This window comes from Ursus maritimus, unplaced genomic scaffold (genome assembly GCF_017311325.1).
Source record: "Ursus maritimus isolate PB19 unplaced genomic scaffold, ASM1731132v1 scaffold_2, whole genome shotgun sequence".
Classification (NCBI taxonomy): Eukaryota; Metazoa; Chordata; class Mammalia; order Carnivora; family Ursidae; genus Ursus; species Ursus maritimus.
In genome coordinates, this window is record NW_024424452.1 from 80116197 (window position 1) to 80133497 (window position 17301).

A 17301-nucleotide genomic window follows, 5' to 3' on the forward strand; every position below is an offset into this window, starting at 1 on the left:
TTCCATCTCCCAGTGGCTCAACAGTTTATCCCTAGAGGGGAAAGCACTCATTTTCCGCTTTCCTAGCTGATTGCTACTAATATAACTTTTTATTTATTTTATGTGGAAGCTTTTGCAGGCTCTAGACATGACATCTTAGCTGACCCTAAGTTTCATGAATAATTGGGATAGCAATGTTTTTCAACCAGAGGTGGGGGAAACTTGCCTGGCTCTGCAGTGTGCTCCTTCATCCTCTCACTTATGTATTCTTGTTCCCAAGAAAGCCTTCTCCGTATATTCCATAATACCTTTCCTCATTCTCAGAGTTTGTCTTGTGTGGAATGTCCCCAGGATTCAGATTCTGAGGTGAAGATTTGCATGCTGAAAGTTTATTGAGGACTTTCCCTAAGATCAACACCTGTGAGGGAATGAAAGAACCAAGGGAGTACTAAGAGAGAAGGGCTGTGAGACAGCCAGGTGAAGGCATCATCACCCCACAGGGAGCTGGGTTGGCCTCTAGAGTTCTCCTACCTTGTACAGTGCTCACTGCTATCAAAAGGCCCCTGGACATGGGTTTCTCCAGAGAAGTGGCATGAGCTTTTGGAGTCTGTCTTCCTCAGAGGGCAGTTTCCAGAAGGAGACTTTGCTGTGGGCTGAGTGCTCAGTCATGAAGGAAAGGGTCTCACAGTGTCTCCCAGATCTCACAGTGGACCCCCACACTGCAGTATCTGCTACAGATTTGGTTTGCCTCTTTCTAAGCCCCATTCTGGGTCCTACAAGTTCTTCTAACACAGAGCCTCTGCAGACTTAGCCCTGGTGTCTAAAATCACAGATGAGGAAATGCTGTTAGAAGGAATTGAGACAACAAGATGAGTCTGATCTGAGTCCTTCCACTGACTTGCTGAGTCATATATTTTCAAATGTCTCCCCCTGGATGGTGGGGGTCATAATGATGGTTCCCTCTTCATTTCACAAAATGACTACTTGATTTCAGTCTTCTGAAAAGAGAATCACATAAACTCATGATGTTCATAGCCTTACTTATACTATGAGGGAATATAACATAGGATATCAGCTGGGTTTTTACTAATACCAAGGGAGACAGGAAGTAAAACCAGGTTCAAAACTCCTTCCCCATTTTGACTTACATCCTCAAGTATGGAGACTACTGAGACAGCTCAATAGCAAGAGGCTAGTTGCCTCAGAGCCTCCCTTCCTCCATTAGTTTTGGACGTCAGGTAAGGTCCCCTGAAACGTTGAGAATTAATCTCTGCCTTGTCAAATTTCTGAAGTCTACAGAGATAGCAATATTATTAGGTGAACCATATGAAATATTTGATAATTTTTCACCTACAGGAAAGGCATATAGTTCAACCAATAGTGCAAGCATTCTTTTTTTAAAAATTAATTAACTAATTAATTTGACGTGGGGGGAGGCAGAGGGAGAGGGAGAGAAAATCCTCAAGCAGACTCCCTGCTGAGCGCAGAACTGGACATGGGGCTCAATCTCAGGACCCTTGAGATCATGACCTGAGCTGAAATCAAGAGTGGGATACTCAACCAACTGAGCCACCCAGGGACCCCAATAATGCAAGCATTCTTAATCTGATTTCTGCTGACCCCTAATTGTATTACAAATGGCTTTCAAAGTGTTCACTTAGCTCCTAGAAATTGTATGAAGCTTTTATGCTTACGTGTTTATGTGACTTCATTTTTGGGGAAATAGAGGTTATGAGTGTCAACACATTTTCTAAGGAATCTGTGACTTTGTGCTCACCCCAAATTAAGAACCATTGGGTAGTCAGAAGAGTACACAACTTGAAGTTGGAAAACCCAAATTCCTACCTCTCTAGTATTTTGCTAGAGGAAGTCACTTAAGCTCCTCAGAACCTACTTTCTACCCCTATAATATAACCCTTGTATCCTGGAGATATTATAGTATAAATCTCATATAGGAATAAAAACCCAAGGAACTTTATGGAGACTCCAGCAAGACATCTGATCATGCTTGGCACACTGTAAAGTGCTATACAGAGAGAATGTAGTGTCTGCCCACTTTCTCCTGTTCAAGGGCCTTCCCTTTCTCTCTGAAATCAGCATGTGCCATAGATGAGTGAAAATGGAAAGGCACCAAAAAAAATAACAAACCAATAACTAACCAAAAGCATTTAAAACCTCAGAAAAGATTCTTTTCAAGTTTGTGGTATAGTTTCAGGGTCTGCTATCCAGTGACCACCACAAAGGATGACCTGGAAGTTGAAATACTTGGTTTGGGAGTATATTGAGTGAGCGTGTCTGTACCCCATAGGCAGAGTGAAGAGGGATTTCTTAAGCCTAAATAGTTCTTCACTAGGGAAACATTCTTTCAATCTTATCCCTCACCAGTGGCCGGAAGTTCCATCCAGTAGTTAATGTGCAGGCTTTGGATAAAAAAGCCATTGAGTGTGGTGGACTGGTTTTCCACATCTGTATGCCAGTCAGTATCTGTCTGTCTGTCTATCTATTTATCTATTTCTCCAATCTGTATTTCTCTTTTCACAGTATTTTGCAATGGATTCAATGAGCTAATTTCACTGGCAATCCTGTGTCTTGAGACCATTCCTCAGTCCTGAGAATCACTTGCTTTTCTAAAAGATTCTGTCTCCTTTCTAACATCTATCTATTGTTTTTCTTCATAAGAGCCAAGTTCAAATTAATTTTATATTGTCAACGTAATACATGAATGCAATCTCCCTGTTAAAACAAATAATAAAACATGGCACATGAAGCTAACAATCCCTTTGACCTCTTAGCACCTTGAATTTTTCTCTTGGAGCATGCCTGCTGCTCATTTCAGATCTGAAGAGTACCCCAGGAGGTGCATTTGACACTCCGTCCTGAAGGGGAAGCTATTCACATGATGCATTTGGTGTGTCGATGAGAGAAGTGTCGCACTGTAGTGGCAAAAGTGGCATGGGTTTAATAACTAGCACTTCATGTTTCCAAGTCTCTGTTCTAGCCGATAACTATCTTTTATATCCAGGAACATAAAATTCATGGTGTGTTTTGTGTAAAGTGAAAATAGTGTGGGCTGTAATATTAGATCAAAATAGCTGTGATTTAGCTGTGGGAAGAATAACTTTTAAAAATGTCATCTTAGATGCTCAACATCACTCATCATCAAGGAAATGCAAATCAAAACCACAATGAGGTATCACCTCACACCTGTCAGAATGGCTAGAATCAAAAAGATAAGAAATAACAAATGTTGGCGAGGATGTGGAGAAAAAGGAACCCTCGTGCACTGTTAGTGGGAATGCAAATTGATGCAGACACTGTGGGAAACAGTATGGAGTTTGCTCAAAAAATTAAAAATAGAAACATCATACAATCCAGTAATTCCACTACTGGGTATTTACCCAAAAGAAATGAAAACACTGCCTCAAAAACTAATGGTACTGTATGGTGACTAACATAACGTAATAAAAAAATAAAAATTAAAAAAATTAAAAAAATCCAAAGTAAATAAATAAATAACTACTTTGATCAAAAGCAAAACAACAACAGCAACAGCAGCAGCAAAACTCCCAAAAAATATATGCACCCCTGTGTTTATAGCAGCATTATTTACAATAGCCAAGATGTGGAAACAACCCGTGTCCATCAATAGATGAATGGATAAAGAAGACGTGGTAGATAGATAGATAGAGATAGAGATATATGATGGACTATTACTCAGTCATAAAAAAGAATGCAATCTTGCCATTTGCAACAACATGGATAGAGCTAGAGGGTTTAATGCGAAGTGAAATAAGCCAGTCAAAGACAAATACCATATGTGGAATTTAAGAAACAAAACAAATGAACAAAAAGAAAAAAAGAGACAAACTAAAAAACCAGACTCTTAAATACAAAGAACGAACAGATGGTTGCCTGAGGGGAGGTGAGTGAGGGGACCGGTGAAATGGATAAAGGGCAGTAAGAGGTACAAATTTCCAGTTACAGAGTAAGTCACAGAGATGAAAAGTACAGCACAGGGGATATAGTCAATAAGATTGTAAAGATGTTGTCTGGTGACAGTGACTACACTTATTGTGGTGAGCACTGAGTATTGCATAGAATTGTAGAATCCAGTTGTACTGGAAACTAATGTAACACTGTTAATTATACTTCAATAAAAATAATCACCTTTGTTTAAGGAATAAACTCAGCATTCTAATTATACCATCAATTTTAGAAGTTTTTTTGTCTGTATATGTACAACAAAAGTAGGTTTTTGATGAACACATATTGAACTGAATTTTCTGAAAATCTGTTAAAAGAGTTACATATATAAAATATATTTTTCATAGAGTACATTTATAAACAAGAGCTATATTCTATACCAAAAGCCTTGGATATTGCCAGTGTCTCTAGATGTAGAACCTGGAATACAAATTCACATTTCTACAAATGCCGATTTAAAACAGCATAGGTGAAATTTTTTACTGTATAGGTTTTAGAAGAGCATAATTCTCTGTATACCAAAATATACAGTTTGTGCTTAATTTTTAAATTTTATTCTTCACCCATGTCTTCCTGAAGTGTAAACAAAATTTTAAAAAATATTGCTCTTTGGAAATAAGAATTATTTTGTGAATTAATTTATGAACATTGAATTCTTACTAGATGACGGGCATTGTCCTATGTGCTTTCACTGATTTCATTTAATCTTCATACTAGCTTCATGAAATCGTTAGTATGTCTGTGTTTCAGATGTGCAAAATAGGAACCCTAGGCTCAGAGAGGAGGGATGGATTCCTCAGCCTTAACCAGTTAGTAGAGATGGAGCTAAGAGTCAAACCGAGGTTTCTGCCTGGCCAACACTCTCTCCAGAATGGTGAACTTACTTGGTTCTTTTCACCCTGGCTCAGATTGGCTATGCACATATGCGTGGATTCAAACTAGTCTCTGCTTTGGAGGCTCCAAAAGTCATATGAGAGTTCATACTTTCTTTGTATCTCGTTGCTGTTGTGGGGCGTATTTGGTAATTCGGCTGAGAACAAAGTTCGGTTTACGTCTCCTGTGTCACTGTGAGAGGAAATGCTACAGACTCGGCATCCTGTGCCTTGATCAAACCCTTGTCTCTTTTTGCTTTATGTTTCCCAATATTCTTGGGCCTGTGTTTCTTTTGTGAGTATTACCTGTGGTTTCCTGCTTAAGCCATGGCCTAGAAATCCTGGCATACGCTTTCCCACAGATCGAGGCACAGAGACGATGCCACCAGGAGCAGGCTGTAAGGCTCAAAGGGATTTGGTTCAAAGACCCTTAGAGCAAGAAGGCACATTGCCAGGAGATGCAAAATGAGCTGGAGGTTTTGGGCATGGGCCCTCAGGATAGAGAAATCCACACCATCATAAGACTGACCCCTCCTAGTTAGTTTCAGGTGGGTGGTGTCTATTTTGGGGCCCAACAGAAGGTGGGAAGACTGAGGGCTCCTGTTCCTTGTTGAACCCACCCCACTCTTCAAGTCTGAGGCCTACTGCGGTAAAGCCACCGTGTACTTGTTTGGACTCCGTCTGTTCCTGGCTCAGGAAACACCCCAGAACTTTCTTCCAGTACTCAGGTCTCTTTTGTGGTATAGCAAAAGGAAGAGGTTGTGGGAGTTCCCAAGGGACTTTGATGTCCTTTGCTGCTGCAGTTGAGGGCTTTGCGTTAGGCTCTTGGTTACCTTATGGTATGTTTCATGTCTAGCCCTCATCCAGTCAGGGACAAAGGACCTCGTATTGCAAGCCGTAACCTATGGGTCTGGATATTTCTTAAGTTATAAAGGAATATTTATTATTTCAAAGAGGGGAAATGAGGGGAAAAAGACACTGTAAAAAGAGAGTGTGGCTGGTCTTTCCCTCAAAGGGGGAGAGGAAGAAGGGAGAGCTGTGTTGCATTGACCACTGCAAATCATAAAATCACCCTAATTAAGCCAGCAGTGCAAACGGACACACTATAAACACACCACCAAGACTCAGGAAAAATCAGCCTGCACACAAGGAAGAATTCTTGGTAAAATGGAAAACATGTTTTACCCTTCTCCTCTCCATTTTTAGAAGAGGTCCCTCCCATTAGATGCACCCTTCTTTAACCCTGGGGATAGTTTTCCTGGAGCTTTGTCACCCTCAGAACCAATAAAAAGCTACAGAAAGGCAGAGAACATTGTAAGGTCCAGCTCCAGAATCTGATAATGTAGCAACCACGTAATACCAGGTAAGGTAGAGATTTACTCTGAACGGAAACGAGAGTAATATTGAGCTAAAGGGTGTAAAACAAAACTAGAATTACTACATCGAATAATTTCAGTGTGGGAAATAAGCTCTCCAGGTCATCTCCCTATCTTGAAGATGTCTTCTTTTATATTGAAGGATTTCCAGGGACAAAACTCCCATAGTTTGCTTTGAAAGACTCTTTTACTGTTAATCAGCCTAAGCACCTAGAGATATTGCTTATAAATAACTGAATTTCCTGTCCCTCGGTGTTGGCTTATTTTTCAGCCATGGGTAGGGTAGGGTATATATATTCTTGGGGCACCAGTAGAAATGCATGAGAATAAACAGTTTCACGGCTTCTAGTCTCAGAAACAAGAGACACTACAGTTGCGTCTCCTGTCATGGTCCACATACTCAGTGAGAGGTTCAGATAAAATGTTTAGAGGGAAGACAGAAAGATGGGGAAGAATGAGCTATGTTCTGAACTATGACAGTTCAAACAGAATGTTAGCTTGGTGACTCTTGTCCTCTTCTTCCCACTTTGGAGATAAGATTGGCTGGCTATGCAGCGATTTCTTGTCTCCAACAATGATCTCTTTCAGTGATCTTCTTGAGAAATTTAAAGAAAGACAGGTCCAAGTGAAAAAAGGAACAGTTGAGGTAAAAAACAAAACAAAACAAAACCTCAGAAAAAGATGAAAAGCTCAGTAGCTGAAAGTTATCTTTTTTTCATCTAATTTTGATTTTTGGTGTGACCTCAGCTATCTTTCTATGCCTACTCCATATTTTTCTCAAAAGCAAAGGAGAAGGGAACTCTTACTTTAAAAATGGGGGACTGAGAAGTGTAAAAATAGTGTGACACATGCCTTGATAGCCCGGTGGAAATGATGACTTACACATATGTGTGCTTACGCCTAGGTGTGTTTCAGTAGACCAGGAGTGGCCACGGCAGTTTTCATTTTCTTGACATCTGATGGCCCAGGACTGAGACAACATCAGCGGCCGACAGTGACTGTTCACCTGACCGATGTCAGTGGGAACAACCACTCCCTTGGTGAGTCTGACAGTGATCCTTTTGGGGTCACTAGAGGATGATCCAGTAGACCCTGGAGTCAGCTGGGCGTCTGTCTCTGATATTGTTTGGGACCTTGCCTACAATACGCAGCTATTAAGAAAATACAAGGAATGCTAGATGTGGGAAGATGGAGCATATGAATGGCTTACAGTATTTTTCATCTCCTTATTTCTCTTCAGGAACCTATGAGCTGTCATGCCGGCATAACCCGCTGGTTATCAACGTGACCCATCCCCTGAATGTCCTCTCCCACCGTACCACCTCAGTGCTGCTGAATTTCTCATCCCCATTGGTGGGCATCTCAGCGGTGGCTCTAAGGACATCCTCCCACATGAGTCCTTCAGCTCTCAATAAGTGCATCCCAGAGCCTGAGGGGCAAAATCATCAGGGACAGAGGTACAGAGTCCCCTTTCTCCTTTTTTTCCCCTTTCTTTTTCTTCTGGTTGGGGTGTACTGCTATCATTTTCATATGTAGCATTTTGTTTTCAGTGGGTGCTTAATCACTAACTAAAAAGTGGGTCTAAAAACTACTAAGAAGACATAAGAAACAAGTGAAGAACAACTCATAGAAGGCACACTTGGGTTTTATATTTTGCTCTTCTTTCCTTAGTTAAGAATAATTTTTTATGTAAATATTTAACATCTTTACAAGGTCTTAAAATCTTTTTTACATATAAAACCACTGCCTTCAAATCAACATGGTTATAGAAACTGCCAAATATTCTCTGCCAAAAACTCAATGTTCCCTAAGCAATGTATGTTTTTCCACTTGTTCCCACCTGGACAGTGTATACAGCAAGTTTCACAATTAGTTTTCAAGGCATGTCATATAATCAGAGTTACACATGGAAATCAGGAGTATATTATCTACATACATCTTTCTGTGGACATCTGTGATTGTCATCATCGAGACAGAGGTTTCCTGAACTCTCTGGCTCAGCTAGTAGAGGGACTGTACTTTAGATTGTTGGTGTGCCCAAGGAGGCCCGAAGGTGGGAGGGAGCAGGCCGTACAGTGGTCTGTGCTCCAGTTGGGCTAAACTCACTCACTATGAGTGGTCTAATCAATGGAGTGGGACTGTAGGTAACAGAGTTTGTTCCCTCAAGGAGTGAGGTGTCAGGGGACTGGGATCCCAGTCGCAAAAGCTGCCAGGCAGTGTTCCGTCACCAGATGGGAGCTCTGATACCACCATGCCCAAGCTTTGATTGGGGACTAGGAGTAGACAGTAGTGTGTAGGATGTCAGTCGTCTTTCGCGGTGTAGCAAATCATAGCAAATTGAGTGGCTTTCACAGTTTCCATGAGTGAGGAATTTGGGTGCAACTTAACTGGGTGCTTTTGGCTTAGAGTCTCTTATGAGGTTGCCATCAAGCGGTTGTCCAAAGCTACCATAACCTAAGGCTCAAGTGGAGCTGGAAATTTCACTTCCAAGTTCACCCATGTGGTGATGGGCAGGCCTCGGAAGATCTGCGTCCGGGCTCACTCACATTGGTACTAGCAGCAGGAGTGCTTACGTGGGCGTGGTTCAGTTCCTCACCACGTTGGCTTCTCCGTGAGCTGTCTGATCATCCTGTGATACAGCAGCTTACGATCCAAGAGAGAAAAAGAGCCAGAGAGGGTGAGTACGTGGGACACCACCCAAACGCTACAGGAGACCATAAAAAAGTTACAGCCTTTTTATAACATAATGTTGGAAGTGACAATCCATTACTTCTGGCGTATTCTTTTCATTAGAAATGCGTCAATAAGTCCAGCCTATGCTCAAGGGGAAGGGCATGAATCACTAGGAGCCATGTTTGAGGCCATCTACCACATACAGTAATAATAGTTTGTTAATTGAGTACCAACTGTGTGCCAGGTGTTGTTGTAAATGCTAAAAAGAGAAAAGCAATAAGGAATAGAGTCTGGATGTTGGACATTGTAACATTAGTTAGTTTGTCTGCAGCTCTTAAGTATTCTTACTGAGCAAACATCTTCAAATATTAACACAGGAATGTATTAAAATAACGTTGTTTACTAGAATTACTGCCTCTCTCTCCCAGGTTTTTTTCAAATGATTTTCTCTACTGGCTGTACCTCTGGCCTCAAGCCATACAGAATTTCTTTCAGGTCCTTGAGACATGTGTTCTTGATGAGTTTCATGTCTTTGCACATTATGTTCCTACTTTCTTGAATGCCTTCCAGCCCTTCTTCACTTCAACTCACACTTCACCATCAGGATTCACCTTCTTCTGTGAAATCTTGGCAAACTCCTTTCCTGTTTCCATAGGGCATTGTACATAACCCACACTCTGCAGAGATAACTATCACTTCGGGTGGTAACTGTTTGTTTACTCGTTGTTCTTTTCCGCTAAGCTCTGAACTCTCTCTGGTGGAAATTCCATGCGGTATCTTTCAGTACCCAGCAGAGGGTCTGGCACGTAGTAGGTGTCAGAAGCTGTGCTGAATGATAGTAACAGACTTTATCTCTAAATGCTGGATGGAACAGAACTGAACAGGAAACCCAGAAGAAGTGGAAGTCATGGCCTCTCTAGACCTGAGGGACAAGAATTCCCCTCACCGTCACAGCTGTGAAGTTCTGACAAAGAAGTTGATTAATTGTGATCACTGCTGCTCGTTCACTTATTTTCATTTGGCACTGTGGGAAAAACAAGTTTATACGCATGCATGCAAACCAGTAGAAATAGAGTATGATTCTCCAGTTTACACAGAGTGTATCTGGAATGCACAAGCCTTTCCAAACCACATGTGACTGACAGGAGCCATGCAAATTGGCTTCCCTTCAGCCAGCAAATCAGTGCAATATAGTAAATTTTGATACACAGTTAACCTAATAGATTTCATATATTTTCTTTGTGAACAGATTTAAAATCTGAATCCCTATGTACTCTCAAAAAATAAAAGGGTTTTTTGTATCTTTATATCAATCCCAGTTGTAGATGCAGATAGATCATAATATGAAACCCTCAAATTCTGGGCATAGTGAGAGGGATTCCTGGCTACCTCATTCTTACCCCTTATGACCTGAATTCCATTAATACTAAAATGGGCAATGGAGAGCTGACAGATGCCTGGCAGTAGAGGATATATTATCCATTCTGTATTTAACCATTAATGACCAATGGCCTGTCCCTCCTACAACTCTGCATCTTTAAACCAGCCCAACTGGCCCACAGAATCTCAGCTGAAGACCAATAAACCTGTCTGGCTCTCCAGTGATGTTTGGGATCCTTACCTTGGATCCTTTAGCTTTGATCTCTCTTTTCATCTTGTTTCTTTTTCTGCTATGATGGCTGCCAGTTCATGACCCTTTGGGCTTAGTCTACTGATAATGAACCATTAGTCTCGAAAACCAAGTTTTGTGTTCCTGGTTTTGGCCACTGGTGCTCAATTAGAGCTCAACTCACTTCTACTCTGTGGCTGTTTCTAGCTCTAGCCACTTAGGGAAAGGTCCAGCATGACCTGCCACAGCATCCCAGGAGTTGGAGAATCAGGCAGACCCCCCAACCATGCCAGGATTATGTTGATAGCCTTAGGAAGTGGGAACCACTTTTGTGATTAATGCAATGGGATTTGGAGTGTGTCCGAGATATACTCCAGGCACTGATAGGTTACTTTGCCTAAATGAGTGGATTAGCTTCCAATTAATCAGGACTCTAATCAGGACTCTTACTATCTACTTTGGAAATTCACACAGTCAAGTTTAGAAGAATTTACTAATAGGCAAGAATTGCTGATGGGTGTGTGATTTCTCCTACAACAGAATTTTGTTCTTCTAGTTACATGAGCATAATGTAATGGAAACACTGATTGTAACTTCTCTCCCCCTACCCAATGATAGATACAGCAGATCCCCCAGCATTGACTCATCTCCTTCTCCAGAGCATGGGCTGATTACAATGGTTGAAACTTCTGACCGCTCCTTCCTTTGCAACATTTGCACTTTCTGTCTTACTGATTTTTCCATCTACCTTCTCCATAACAGGTTGCGGTGTAATCTCCCAAACAACTGTGCTTCCTTTACTTTTCTTTGTATTTCAAAGAGTTCTGGCTTTTTATAATTTGATGTTACAGAATTAGGTGCATAACTGCTTGAGACTCTTTTATCTTCATTAGGATCATGCCTTGTGCCAACCCTTTTGCTCCGTTAAATGCTTTTGGCTTTGTATTCTACCTTGTCTGGAATTTAAATTTCCATCTCTGCTTTCCTTCTGTTTTATTTATTTGGTAAATACTTGCCTTTCATTTATTTTTAACATTTTGGTATCTTCATTGCCAATGAGCCCAGGGCATATTGCTACATGGCCCTGTTTATTCTGAAAATTTCTTTCATGTTCCTCAAGCCTCTAGTATCTTTAGGACCCTGTAGTATTTTTACCTTTGGGACATTTATCTTCTAGGATTCCATGGCCTTTGCCAGTGGTTCTCCCTCACCCCCTCCCCTCACTCCTACCCCACCTGACCAAGACCCTCATACTTTCTGACCTGAAGTCTTGAAGTCAGTAATGGAAGGGTGGTACTGATGAGGACTAAGGGATAAAAAACAGATCTGTGACCCCTGAAAAGCAGTGCCCAGTGTGCTGGTCTCAAGAGAAGCCAGAGAATGAAGAAAGAATGACCCTTTCCCTCTCTCCTTTTAGCATGGCTTTATTCCTTATTTGCTATTTTTCCCCCCTCAGGAAAAAAAATATGCATGCTTTAGCTTCCAATGTCGTTTCTCAATTCAACTCCAATACATTTTGAAATCAGGAGGAAATCCTCACAGATTCCAGCTGTCAGTCTTGGTTTTTGATATTGATAAGAGTTTTCATATTTTTTTCTGTACTGTTGGAATTTAAGTTGGAAGCAGGGAAAAATGACCTCATAGCATTCTTGTGAGATTAACCGAGAAGCATACATGTGGCGTGCATAGCACATTCTAGCACCAGGCGGGAGCATCGCCCATGGCAGCTTTCACACTATTCCTCGTCTTTGTTTTTCTCCATTCCTCTTTTTACAAGGGTGCCACTGATCAGTTTCTTGCTTCTCAGCTCTCAGGCCACTCTTAGCATGTGCATGTGTAATACTAGAACAGGATTTTATTAATATTTGTCCTTTGCCGGCTGACGCAATGTTCAGTTTTGTCAGAAGAGGGTTATGGAGACACACTGCAGGAGGAAGGGCTTCTCTTCCTGGCTTCAGTGTGCTTTCTTCTCCTTTGCGGCTGTGACACGCCCAGCAATGGTGTAGAGAACAGCTTCCATTAAGTCAGCAACCACTTGGGTTTCTAGGGTACGTATTTCCAGTTGGCTCTTCAGCACCATTGACCAAAAGTAATGCTTGTTATTTATCCAACTTCATGTTATAGACTGCTAGCATCCCATTTCCCATTGACAAGGAGCTCTGCGTTGTACTCAAGCCCAAAGCTACAACCAAACTGATCCCCAGATCCTACCTTTGTGAATCTATCTCCTGGTACCATGTACAGTTCCATTCTATGCCAGTTGGGGTCCAGTGAGGACACAGTAGTTAGAATAGGGAGAGTTTAATATAAGTAACTATTAACCACTTAAGGGAACTACAAAGGATTAACTACTTAAGGGTAAAGAGAACCCTAATGAGTAGAAGAATGGTGGATAAAGGGAGTAGTCATTCCATTTAGAGGTGAGGGAAGAGTATCAGAGGAAGGAACATATGTGGAAAAGGCTCCCCACCTAAGGCTGTGATTTGGAGCTCATCAGAGTGGGTTTGGCGATGGCACAATGGATGGCACAGAAGTTTGCTGAGGTTTCACAGACTGGGGTCAGCGAGCAGTAAACCACCCACTGGGGTAACCAGTCAAAGCTTATTAGGAAGTTGCGTGTTCAGGCACTGTAGGGACTTCTGGAAAGCTGCCATTGGGGTGCTTCTGACACTTCTTGGGAGGTCACCCTCTGGGCACTGGTGAAATTTTCTGGGAAGTCAATCACTGGGGCACCATTGAGATTTGCTCCAGCTAGATTGCTGGTAGACCTTGCTGAGATGTGCAGGGTGTCCCTGAAACTCCTTAGGGGGTGAGCACCACTGGCCTGAAGCCCTGTGAGATGTCAACTGATGCAGAGGCCAGGAGAGAAAAACACATGGGAATCAAGAAGAGATGCCCCTTCTTCCTGGAAGTCTCTCCAGCTAGGTCTACTGCGAACACATGACACCACACTAACTGGACAAAGAGCAATATCTACATGGCGCATCTCTAGGATCGCAAAGTGGCAGGAAAGATTGTCAAAGAACCCAGAAGAAATCCCTTTTTGCTCTTTGCCTTTTATGTTCCAGCTAATATTTCCTTTAAGGTCCTGGCTTTGATCCTCAGTCCACTTTTCAGTATAACTTCTAAATAGATTTGACCTAACTAGAAATGCATATTTTCTTTTTTTAATGTTTGAACTTATTTTAAGTCCAAGGCAAACATGAAGCATAAATACCTCATTAACTTATTCAGTATAAATACACATTCTGATTGAGATGGAAAACAAGTAATAGATATTCATAAATATAAAATTATGGTGGGTTCTGAGGTTTACCTTAAACTATAGCTTATCAACGCCAAGTATTCCAATCTACAATTGAACGGGATATTAATCATTTCAAATGAATTTCCATGTAGAAACCTAAGTTCTTTCTTCTCTCTCTTGTTCTCACTCTTATTCTTTCTTGTTAACCATGTATAGTCATGGTTTGATCCTTTTTCTCATTGTGAATAACTGAGATTCATGTAACAATTTAGGTCTTATACAATGGATATGTGTGTGAGAGTGTGAATGTACACCTTTTGTATGCGTTACTGTATTTTACTCCAAGTAGAAGAAAGTTTTTGGAAAAGTTTAATGTAAATTGATTTGTAAAACCAATTATGCTATATGGTGTGTGTGCATGTGTGTGTGTGTGTGTGTGTATGTGTGTGCATGTCTGTCTGTGTATAGAAAGAGATGGACTACTAATCATTCAAAAATATTTATTAAGTGCCTACAATGTGCCAGGAATCATTTTTCAGTTAAGGAAACTGAGGCTCAAAGTGTACAAATTCACCTTATTTGAGATTAGCAAAACTAAGACTAGAATCCAAGAAATTTGTTTTTAATAAAGGAACGTTCCATTATAAGAATATTGTAAGAATTTCTGTTTCAGAAATATACCCGTGGCTACTACCACCCAAGAATCCCTGTCTACTACCATCCAAGAAACCCTGCTGCCCTCCCTCAAATTATATTTGGAAAAAAAGCATAAGGGAGGAACAGTGATTCTAAGAGCAAGGTCTTCTCATAGAAATTCCCTAGTCTTGGTAGGTGGATTATCTAAGCAGCTCTCTTACTAGAGAATATCCCCTCAACTCTCCATTATCTAGTTGTGTCATATCCATTCTAGCAATGACCCATATCCATCCATATTCTATTCCCTAGTCCACTTTCCCTTATTCCAAGCCTGAGCCACCCTTAGAACCACCTTCTCCATGGCTCACCTAGAATTTTTATTCATTAAAGTGAAATTTAATCAGTAATATCTGTTCCTGGAAAATCATAAAATCATATAAAAATCTAAAAATAAAAAACATGGCTATTGTTTAAAAAATCTGTTTTCTGATTCTTTTCATAATGTTAGATAATTGGGAGTTAATTGTTTAAGCAATTTTGGTCTAGTAAAATGTGGCTATACGTGCATGTGTATTCACTTTATGCCAGACAATCTTTTGGAAAAGGTTAATGTGTAATGAATTATATAACTACATTTTTCAGTGATTTAGCTTTTTAAACAATTGTGCCATTCAAAAGGGTATTATTTTTTGAGTAAAAAATAAATATTTTTGTAAAGAGCAGTGTCATCCCCAGATTTTCTCCTCTTTCTTTTTCTGCATTAATCTGCATTTTTCTATTTACTTAAAGCAAGCTAAGCATGAACACATAAAGTCTGAATCAAGAAAACATAATGAACACACACACTGTGTCTTGTATGATTCTATATTCAAAGCAACAACTCTTAGAATTTACCTTTTTCACTGAAAACATTTACTACTAGGCTGCTATAGTGGATATCAGTTGGAGTTCAGCCTCTGACTTTCATATACTTAATATAAAAATGCATATGTACATAATTAATATACTTGCCATGTCTTGTCAACCATGCTTGTGTAAAGATGAGAATTAGGTCATTTTAAAACTGAGGAATCAAAGAATAATGTGTATCTGGTTTGGTTGGGAATGCCTTAGGATACAGTGATACCTGCAAATTTATGGACATATGTATTAGTTTAGTCAACTCTGTTGTCTCTGGGTAGCCTCTATTCTTCAGATTCTGTTTCCTGAAGCAGGGACTGCAAAACTAAATGATCCAGGGAGAAAAATCGTAGGTATCACCAAATAACTCATAGTTACCCATCTGCAACTTATGAACTTTGGTAACATGCCGGGCTAATGCTGTATCTCAGGCTGACTTACCCTAGCTGCATTGTCTCTTTCAACCCCCCCTCTTTCAATGGCACTCCTGTGCTATGACAAAAAGGTGTCTTTAGCCTTAGAAAGTTCTTCTCAAAAAGGTGAATCTGTTGACCAAGAAGATAGAGCTTGCATTAGTGAGTCAAGTTGAGAAGATTTTTGGGTCACCTCCCATGGTGCTTGGAGAATTCACTATAGACATGGAATTTTGTCTGGGGGTGCAGTAGAAAGGGGAGCAACTTTTCCATAGAACTTCTCTTTTATGACTTTAAAATCCCCAGAGAATTTCTGGGGGGAAGTGGCTGTGTTTTCCATTTGGGAGATGTTGGGACTCAGGTGTCAAAGTATTTCTTCTCGGTTATACTGTAGATTAGGGGTAGAGCTGGGGCTAGATTATAAAGCCTCCAAACCCCAGTCCAGGGGCACATAGCCAGAGCACAGCTCAGTGCCTTGGCATTGCATCCCCACTCTAATCAGTTTGTGAGCCTGCTCTTGGTAATAGGATCATTCCATCTCTATTATCCGTCATTGTGCTTCATGCTTCATTATTCCCTGGAACCCTCATTGCTGCTGCTTTACGAATTCCTATTGTGCTTCAATTATTTGGAGCTAAGATTTGAAATGCCAACCCTTTCCCTTTCTTCTCTGCCTGAATTGGGCCTCTCTACCATGCCAGTCATCTTCTTCCCCTGCTCATTTCCATGTAAATACAGCATTCAGATCACCTCCCTTTTGATAGCCTCACAAAGTGAAGAGCTCCTTCCTTTCTTTTTTTAGGGGCTACAGGTTGAAGCATTTGTTTTGGCTTTTTTTTTTTTTTTTTTTTTAGCAGAGGGTTTGCTTTTAATACTCCAGGATGATGGGAAGTGTTCTCTCTTGCTGGGAAAGGCACTATAGAAATGAAATATGTATTGCATTTCTGCTCATTTGATTATCTTCTTCCCCAAAGCAGTTTAGCAAATTAACATTGAATCTGTTTTTGTTTCTTAAGCAAAGAAAGAATTATAGCTGCTCAATTGTTCCCTAGGTTTCTTGCCTAACTTCCTTTTCCCAGAATGATTTGTCCATAAAGTAAGAGGGAAGGAGGAGAACCCCTGGAGAGGATTCTGATTCTTCTGACCAATGACGGATGGGCTGGTGAACAACAGGTCTGCTCTGGGAGGCATAGTTAGCTGTTTGAGTCTGTTCAACTATTTGTTCTTGAGGGGTTATAGAGGAAAAATGAAAAGGTCACAGACTTGGTCTCATTGAGGGGTTTATTGGTACATGGCTACATGGCTAGACTATTCTAGAAATAGCCTTTATTAAAATATTACCTTGTCCGAGATGATTCTTAGTGGGAGGCATTCTGAGAACTGGTTAGGTGGAGGCTTTTGGTCAAAAGCTAGGAATAGGCACAAACAACTTATGAAGACTGGGAGTTGGAGTCTCCCTCTAAGGAATAAGCTCGTTTCAAAACAATAACTTTGAATTAATGACTCCTCTATGTCTTATCATGGTGTCTGAAATTCCACCATTAGGAATGATTTTCTTCAAGTCTTGGTGATCTCCAAGGGTCTATTTAAAACAGTAAATAACTGTTTAATA

General features: G+C 40.7%; 1 protein-coding gene across 1 annotated transcript in view; it reads left to right on the forward strand.

Annotated features, from left to right (window-relative positions):
* The window catches only part of PAPPA2 (pappalysin 2), a 141555-nt gene that overhangs the window by 34329 nt on the left and 89925 nt on the right, over positions 1–17301 (forward strand). Inside the window, exons 9-10 of the mRNA XM_008696715.2 lie at positions 7116–7251; positions 7452–7668. Coding sequence (XP_008694937.1) covers positions 7116–7251; positions 7452–7668 — 353 coding nt within the window. The remainder of the gene's footprint in view (positions 1–7115; positions 7252–7451; positions 7669–17301) is intronic.